This window comes from Gavia stellata, chromosome 29 (assembly GCF_030936135.1).
Source record: "Gavia stellata isolate bGavSte3 chromosome 29, bGavSte3.hap2, whole genome shotgun sequence".
Lineage (NCBI taxonomy): Eukaryota > Metazoa > Chordata > Aves > Gaviiformes > Gaviidae > Gavia > Gavia stellata.
The window spans coordinates 5161474-5170455 of NC_082622.1; the positions used below are offsets into that span (position 1 = coordinate 5161474).

The 8982-nt window shown below is 62.0% G+C and overlaps 1 protein-coding gene across 2 annotated transcripts; it reads right to left on the bottom strand.

Moving 5' to 3' along the window:
- Positions 1–4470: 4470 nt before the first annotated feature.
- On the bottom strand, positions 4471–6049 carry ID3 (inhibitor of DNA binding 3). 2 transcript variants are annotated; one of them, XM_059830897.1, is made up of 3 exons: positions 5724–6049; positions 5520–5591; positions 4471–4574 (listed from the first exon to the last, which is right to left on the bottom strand). In XM_059830897.1, exons 1-2 carry the CDS (start codon positions 6042–6044, stop codon positions 5535–5537), a joined length of 378 nt encoding a protein of 125 aa, XP_059686880.1. In that variant the 5' UTR covers positions 6045–6049; the 3' UTR covers positions 4471–4574; positions 5520–5534. The 2 variants fall into 2 exon arrangements, with proteins under 2 accessions (XP_059686880.1, XP_059686879.1); XM_059830896.1 differs by having other exon boundaries at positions 4471–4581.
- Positions 6050–8982: the final 2933 nt, after the last annotated feature.

Here is an 8982-nt window from a genome sequence, read left to right on the forward strand (position 1 = left end):
ATACTGGGGACGCGTTCAGGTGCGTGGGGAGCCCCGGTCCCTCCGTGGGACAGAGCCCCGATGTCACCCCTGGGAAAGGGGAAGGCGAGGGGCTGGTGGGAGCAAGCGGGGTGGCTGCCAGGACACTGGGTGGTCTCCAGGGGGGTGGGGCTGGGGGGGGGCTGCACTTTCCCCACCTGTAAAAAGAGGGGGGGACAACCCTGTTTGTTCCCTGTTGCAGGGAGGGGGCAGGAATATTCCCCCCCTAATCCGTAGTACCCCCAGGAGCTCCAGCCAGAGGGGTGCCGAGCTCCACCATGGCTCGATTTGCAGGATGAGCCCTCCTGACCTGGCAATTCAGAGCCTCTGGGATGGAGGGTGCCAGAGGAAATTTGGGGGCCTCCTGGGGGTGGTGGTGGTGGTGGGGGGGCTGGGGTTTTGTTCACCCCTTTCCCGCACTGGAAATCCTGAGCGTGCCTCAGTTTCCCCACTCATTGCCGGCATGGGAACTGGAGCAGGGTGAGGTGTAAGCAGGGTGTCGAGGGTGCCAGGAACACCCTGTGCCGGGCAGGATGGGGCCAACGGGCCGTGTGGGGCTGGTTTGGGTGCCATCCCCAGCAGAGCCCAAAATACACGGGTGGCCCTGGCTCATCCCCACCCATGGAGCCAGGCCAGGCTCCGGCCTCTCGCCACCGTCGCTGGTGCCGGGAGGAGCTGGAAGGGCTGCAGGGTCCCCCCTGGGGAGGGCGGCTTCCAGGGCTGGGAGCAAACCCACAGCACCCGGGGTGGGGGGCCAAGGTGCTGAGGGGGCTGCGTGTTTGGATTTTGGGATGCTGTGCATGTGCACACGTGTGGATGCGTGTCCCTGTTGGCTGGGTCGGGGTGTGCGTGTGTGTGTGTGCATGCGTGTGCATGCGTGTCTGCATGTGTGTGCATGCGTGTGCCCCTGTTGAGGGGGTGCACGTGTGTGTTGCACCCCAGTTGTCGCCCATGTGCATTGGTGCATATATATATATGTGCACACACGTGTCTCGGAGCAGCACATGTGCAGCTGGTGCCTTGTTGTGGGGGTGTGTGCGCACACGTGTCTGCCAGAGCGTGCATGTGTACACACGTGCGTACCCTCATTGGGGTATGCATGTCTGCATGTCTGCATAAGCATGTGCGTGCGTTTAAGTGCATGCATACACATGCAAATGCATGCGTGTGCATAAGTGCATGCATGCGTGTAAGTGTGTGTAGGTGCACATAGGCACGCGTGCATACGTGCACGCGTGTGCGCACACATGCCAAGTGCACGCACGTACCCCAGGCTCCAAACGCTCGCACGTGCCCCCAGTCCCACGCGTGAACGCGCCCAGCCGTGCCCGTCCGCCCAAGGCCACGCGTGTGAGCGCTGCATCCGTCCCAGCGAGGCGGCGGCCGGCTGGCGGGGTGCCGGGGCGGCGAGGGGGGGCCCAGGCCTTGGCCGGGGAAGGCAGCGGGAGGAGGAGGAGGGAAGTGCGGCTCAGACAGTGCGGCGCCAGCAAACACCTGCAAACAGCTCCGGGCACACAATGGCAAATACAGGTGGGGAACCGCGGCCTCCGTCAGCGCAGCCGATTGCATCAGACTCCCGCTCTTGCCAAGAGGCGAGCGAGCCGGCCCGGCCGGCCACCGGCTGGGGGACGCTTGGCCTTCACCCCTCTGGGCTTATTTATTTTTATTTTTTTTATTATTTTTTATTTTTCTTGCCTCATCCTCTTTTTTGCACCCGTGCAACATAGTTGGGAAGAGAAGCAAAGCCCCGGTCGCTTGGCGGGGCGGGGGGCCGGCGGCATTTCTTGCGCTAAATCCGCCCCGCAAGGTAGATCCCAGCCCCGACGGGGCAACGGCAGCTATTTTTATTTGTGTTTTTTCCCTTTTTCTTTCCTTTTTTTTTTTTAAATCAGGGTTTCCAAGGAAAGCATCGGTATCACGCCACAGCCCCCAGGCTGGGGGGCCAGGCAAGGTTTGTGTGTGTCCCCCCCCCGCCATCCCCATGGCCTGGGAACGGTGGGGCGACTGTTCCAGGAAAGGCACCGGGATCCGTCTGCCATGGGGGAAGAGGCGACAGCCCCGGGAGCCTGCGCCAAACCCTCACCCTGCCAAACCCCCCGGGAGCCGCGGCCCCTGGCCCCGGGCGAGGGAATCCCCTGCCCTGACCCCTCGGCGAGGGTACGGAGGGGCCACCTCCGCTCCCCCAGTCTGGGAGTCCCCTTCCGCCTCCCCGGTGCTGTTTCCATCCCAAAAGCCCCAGCAGGATTGGCTTCTCCCACCCCACCAGTGCCTGTCCCCACAGCTCCCAGTAACCCTAGCCCTAAACTGGGCTCATTTAACAGCTCCCATGGGTCCAGTATCTCCACTGCCATCATCCCAGCGGGGGGACCCATCACAAGCTGGGGTGCTCACACTGTGGGGACCCTCATTTTGCAGCTACTGAGACCCATCCCCATCCTCTGGCTCATTCCCGGGGTGCTTTTCCCACCCATTCCAATTAAATCCCTTTGGCACATCAGCGCTGGCGCAGCTGGAGGACCACAACACTGGGGTGAGCGTGGGGACGCTCGCCCCTAACCCACCCCTCGGCTTTTCCTACGGAGCTAAAAGCCAGGGGAGATGGCAAAAGCCTAATTTTCACCATTGGTGTAACATCAGCTCGGTTCCCAGAAGCGGTGGCTTCCAGCCGGACACCCTCACCTGCCTCCCGCCACGCCGGGACAGCCCCGTGTCACCCCATCCCACCCTATCCGTGGGTGCCAGAGGGTGGGTGACCTGCCCTCAGGGAGCCTGGGGACAGCAAGCTGGGAGAAACATTCCCAGGGGTTTGTGATCTCCTTGGATCAGCTGTTGCTTTTCCCTGTGGAAATGCCCACAGACAAGGGGTGCTTGGTGGGTGCCGGCTGTCCCCCGAGGTCACGCTGGCCATCGCAGGGATGGAGGCTGAAGCTGGTGCATGGGGGAGGAAGGTTTGCATCACCCGGCGCCCCAAGACCCCTCCTGCCTTCATCCTCCTCCCTTCATCCTCCTCCCTCACCCATCTTGCAGCCCCTGACCCAGCTCACCTGGAGGCTGCAGCACCCCAGGGACACCCCAATATCACAGGGCAAGCACCCACGCTGCGCCTGGCCGAGCCCACAGCAGCAAAGCTGAATAGAATAGAGGATGGAGAAAATGGTGCTACAGGTTGGGGGGGATTTTAACCCCGGGGAGAGCAACCAGGTCTGCCCCTGATCGCAGGCAGGCCAGCACCTTCCCCAGGGAGCAGGATCGGGCCCAGCTGTGCCACAGCCACAGCGCTCCGCAGCTGAGCTGACCAGTTGCATCTGCTCCAGGGGCCAAAGGGAAACCACAGCATTAATCCAAGGGGAGGGAAAGGCATTTCTGCCCCCAACACCCCTTCCCTGGGGGGCTGCCCCCCCCTGCTCAGCCCTGGGGGGCTCCAGGCCAGGCAGGGGTGTACAGGGTGGGTGTCACCTGGGGAATTGCAAACCTTAGAGCAGCCCTGGTTAGAGCCAGGGCAGCTGCAGCCCAGAAACTCCCCTTCCCTTTGGGGGGGGGGGTATCCTGGGGGGGAGCAGCATCACCCCATGCAGGCCAAGAGAAGCTCCAGGGCAGCGGGCAGGCTTTTTTTTTTTTTTTGCAAGGCAGAGAGTGGAAACCCCTGGAAAAAAAAGCATCTTTCCACCCCCCCCAGGGTTCCAGCTACACCTCCAGATGGTCCCCGGGGCTCAGCAGCGTCTTCGCTCCTTCCATATCAGATAAGCAGAGCAGCACCCAAAATAGCTGGCAGACACCTCCGCCGGGAGACGGCAGCCTAGGGTTAATTCCTCCCATACCTGAGCTGACATTTCAAAGCTATTAAACAATTAATGAGATTCCTCCCGGTAACCCTAGAAGTTACAATCAGTGAGAGAGGGTTCGGGGGCTCCCACCCCCTTGGGGTGCTGCTCTCCCCCACCCATGGGGTGCACCCCAGCTCCCTCCAGCCCAGGGATGGGGGGGGAAAAAAAAAAAACCCCAACCATTAAAACCGACTTTTTTTTATTATGTAAAAATGGTAACTTTTATAAAAAGTTTATAAAGCAAGTACAAGGCATGTTCGCAGAAATTCACCTTCCTGCACAAAAGGTACAAAACGTTATACTCTAGTATAGAGCTCCACAATACACGAGGCCGCGGCCCCAGAGAGTTTGGTTCATACTCGAGGATGTCCCCCCCCCTCCCCAAAACCCCCTAATCCCCCCTCCCCATCCCCTTAAACACCTTTAAAAAAAAGGACTCGCTGCTATCATCCAAAAATATACAGACAAGCGCCTCTTCATCAGTCTATCGTTCAAAAGTGTCTCATTTAGGTTCGGGTCCAAAGTCCTGCTGAAGGTGGGATGCTGCGCTCCGGGCTGGGGGGTGCTGGCGGTGCAGGGGGGGGCAGGATCGGGCCCAGCCGCTCCCCGCCCGCCGGGCCCGGGCCCGGGGGGGGCGATGCCGGGGCCGGTGGGTCGCAGACAGCCCGGCGCCAGGGAGGAAACTGCTATTTACCTCCGGCTGATAACGAACCAGGAACCGACACTGGCTGCCTGTTTGCTAATTGGCAGCGGGAGGAGAGAGAAGAAGGGGGGGGGGGGGGGGAGAGAAAAAAAAATATATAATTAATTAGTGTAACGATGGGGATTTGGGGGACGGGTGAAGCGGGGGGACTGTGTTGTATCGGGGCCGGTATGGGTCCCCCGGGGATGGCTGGGGGGGGGATTGGGATGCGGGGAGGGAGGGGAGGGGGGGATGATTGGGGTGCTGGGGGGGCATTGGGGTGCGGGGAGGGAGGGAGGGGGGCATTGGGGTGCAGGGAGGGGGGGGACATTGGGGTGCGGGGAGGGAGGGAGGAGGGGGACATTGGGGTGCGGGGAGGGAGGGGAGGGGGGATGATTGGGGTGCTGGGGGGGCATTGGGGTGCGGGGAGGGAGGGAGGAGGGGGTATTGGGGTGCGGGGAGGGGATTGGGGTGCGGGGAGGGGGGGGAGGGGGGGATGATTGGGGTGCTGGGGGGGCATTGGGGTGCGGGGAGGGAGGGAGTGAGGGGGGCATTGGGGTGCGGGGAGGGAGGGAGGCACTGGGGTGCATTGGGGTGCGGGGAGGGAGGGAGGCACTGGGGTGCAGGGACGGGATTGGGGTGCGGGGAGGGAGGCACTGGGAGGCATTGGGGTGCGGGGAGGGAGGGAGGAGGGGGGATGATTGGGGTGCTGGGGGGGCATTGGGGTGCTGGGAAGGAGGGAGTGAGGGGGGCATTGGGGTGCGGGGAGGGAGGGAGGGGAGGATTGGGGTGCGGGGAGGGAGGGAGTAAGCGGAGGATTGGGGTGCAGGGAGGGGGGGGAGTGAGGGGAGCATTGGGATGCGGGGACGAGGGAGGAAGGGGAGGATTGGGGTGCAGGGAGGGGGGGCATTGGGGTGCAGGGAGGGAGTGGGGGGGACTGGGGTGCGGGGAGGGGAGGGAGTGGGGTGCAGGGAGGGATTGGGGGGGACACTCACCTGATGGAGGAGCCGTTAGTGACACAAACTTCTCTCGTCTTTGGAGCAGAGTTCAGAGGCGAGCTCGGCTGCCTGCGGGGAGGGGGGACAGGGCTCAGGGCCACCCCGGCGACGGGTGCGTGTGTGTCCCCCTTCCCCACCGCGCCGGGACACCCCCCCCCCCCGCATCCCTCCCCCCCCCCCCAGCCCAAAGCAAGCCCTTACCTTAAGGGAGAGCAGGGTGGCCTCGGAGGAGGGGTCGCGGCCCTTGGCCCCCTCCTCCAGCACGATCTGGAGGTCGAAGATGTAGTCGATGACATGCTGGAGGATCTCCACCTGGCTCACCTTGGTGCCTTGCGGGATACCCGGCACCAGCTCCCGCAGCTTGGAATAGCAATCGTTCATATCGTAGAGCAGGTTCATGGGCTCCTCCAACGCCGGGCTCTTGTTGCTGCTCCCCCGGGCGATGGCCAAGCTCTGCTCCGAGAGGCAGCAAACGGCCTCGTAGCAGCTCCGGACGGACCGCACCGGACTGATGGCTTTCATGGTGGGGGGGGGGGGGGGGTAGAACTCGCCTGGGGACGCGGGGAGGGTGGGGTGGGATGGGGTGGGGGGGGTAAGGGGAGGGGGGTGATGCCTGCTTGGTCTCGGTGGGTGCCGCGACGGCTGGGGCTCTGCTGGCACCGGCCCCCCCCCCGGCCCGAAGCTGTGGAGGAGCAGCTCAGCCCTGGGCCCGTGTCCCCCCCCCCGCAGCGGACCCCTCGGAGCTCGTTGGCGCACTGGGGAGGGGGCAGCGCCGCGCCGCCTCTTATATAGACAGCCCCGCGGGGCCACGCCCCTGCATGCAAATGAGGCGGGAGACACACCCCCTTTATGTAAATGAACTTGTAAACCCCACCCTTGCATCTAAATGAAGCGAGATACACCCCCCCACACCCCCCCAAACCCCCCCAAAAACATGACCCTTGGTGGTGGCCCCACGCGGGGGGGGGACACACCACCACGCAGGTTCCCCACCCCACAACCAGACCCCCAAACCACCCCTGTGGCGGGGGGATTCCCCCCCTAAACCCCCTCGGACAGCCCAAAGTACCCCCCCATCCCAGTGAGTCCCCACTATTTTTAAGCAGGAGGATATGGGGGTGCCCCCCCCAAAAAAATTTTTACCGGGTGTAAGGAAATTAGTGCCGCCCTGTTCCTCAATCCGCTTCTCATCTGACCTCCAGACTTTCTGGCGTCGGGAATTATCTTGTGACCAGCAGAAAAAAATTAATTGCGGTAAAACTGAGGTTACGATGGAGAAACCAGATTTAGGTCAGCGCCTGCGAGGGGCCTGGAGGGGTTTGGGGGGTTTTTTTTGGAGAGGGGGGAGAGGAGATTTATAGGCGAGGGGGTTATTTCAGTGGAAGCGATGAGGAAGAGGGGGGCGATGAAGGCAAACCCCCTCCCCAAATCAGTTCTGGCTCAAAAAGCCCAAAGCCGGAGTGATTTGGGGTGGTCGGTGCCCATGGGTGTCGTGGCAATGGGTGGGTGGGTGGGGGTACATGGAGGGGTGGTGGGTGGGGGGTCCGCAGTCCCGTAACACGCAGATTGTGAATCCCTGTTAAAATCAAAGGGCAGTGCCCCCCCCCGCCCCGGCCCTGGGTTGGTTTGGGGGAATTTCTGTAGGTTTTGGTTATGGGGTGTCAGCGCGGAAAGGGGATGTTACAGCCAAGAGGGTGGGGGGCACTCGGGGCGGGGGTCCCAGCTAATGGGGGGGTTTGGGGGGGGGGGGACATGGCAGAGCCACCTGGACCCCATTACTCCTGCCCACAGCAGCGATTTATTCCAGATCTGCCCAAATCCCAGTTCCGTGGGGCTGGGGTTTGCTTCCCTCCTTCGCACCCCCCCCCCCCCCCGGGGGGGTCTGGGGGCCACAGGCCGGGGGGCAGCCGCCCTCCCCGCTTCTCCCCCAGCCTGGGGGCCGCTCGATGGCCCCCAAACCCCCCCCTCAAAGCAGCTTCCAGCCATTTTGGGGGTTGGATTATTTTTTGTCTTTTCTTTTCTCTCCCCCCCCCCCCCGCCCCCCCAAATTTCCTGGGAAATCGCCTTGTTTGAAGGGTGGGAAGAGCCATAATTACCTTCATTAACCTGCTGCGGGGGCAAGCGGCAATAACAGGGGCCCCCCCTAAAAAAAAAAGAGGGGGGGAAATGAAATTTTTTTAAAATTAAAAAAAAATTAAAATTTAAAATTAAATTTTTTAGATTTTTTAGCTAAAAAAATTACAAAACGTTTAAAAACTATTTTCACCCCCCCCAAAATACTTTGAACCCGGTTAAGGGAGCCCCCCCCCCCATCCCCAAACACCGCTGTACAGCCGTCTCCCCTGACCCCGCTTATTCCCATGCCTGGCCCCCCCTCATTTCCCAAGGAGATGGAGGGGGGGGTGAAAGGCTGCTTGGGCAGATGTGGGGGGGGGGGGGGGAAACTTTTGTTTGCAGGGGGGTTTTGTTGGCGGCGGTTCCCACAGGCCCTGCTTGGGCGGCGGGACCCGCTGCCTTTGCCCAGCTGTGGCCCGGGCCCTCCAGCTGTGTTGATCTAACTCCCGGCCCCAGACAGCCTGGCGCCAGCCCTGTGCACGTCATGCATTCACACAGGGATGCGTGGCCAAGGCAACCTTCCCCCCCCCTCCTTCCAACACCCCCCCACACCCCCTCACCACCACGGCCAGGCCGCCAATCAGCGCCCCGCTTCCATATTTCGGGGTGACGGCGGGGGGGGGGGAGGGGAGGTGGTTGCGATCCTGGGGTACGCCGAGCGCGCGAGCAAGATGGGAGCGCGGGGATGTTTCGAGCCGCTCGGCACCCCGGCTTTGGGTTGAATCCTGGGGGGTTCCAAGTTGGGGGGTTGCATGCTTTTGGGGTGTTGTCCCGCTGCCGGCTCTGGGTTTGGGGGGTCCTTGCTCCGTGGTTGCTGGAGGGGGGGGAAGCGGATTTCTTGGCGCGGAGGAGGGAAAAGGGGGGAGGAAGGGAGCGCGAATGCTCCGGAGTGCGATGATTTCATGGTGCAAAGGGCCCACACTGGGTGTTTTATTAAAAAAAAAAAATAAAGGAGGAGAAGGAGCGGGACCTGGGGTTTACCGGCTCGGTGAGCCCCCCGAAACGATGCAAAGCCTCCCCGTGTCCCCAGAGGGGGTGGCCGTGTCTCTTGTGTCCCCCTGCCCACCCCGTACGGCTCAGCCATCGCTCCCCACAACCTTTCCCCCTTTCCCGGGGCCAGGTCATTAATCCCATGGGATTTGCCTCTGCGCTGCAAATATCTACAGAGGTTCCCGCAGCTCGTCACACTCGGGGGGGGTTTCACAAGCAGCTGACCCCCCCCCCCAAAAAAAAAAATCCATCCCTCGGGCTTGCTTTTGGTTTGATATATTTATTTTTTTTCCTTAAATAAGTCGGTACAGGTGGCAGGATGTGAAGGACGTAAAGCGGAGTGGAAAGGGCCGGA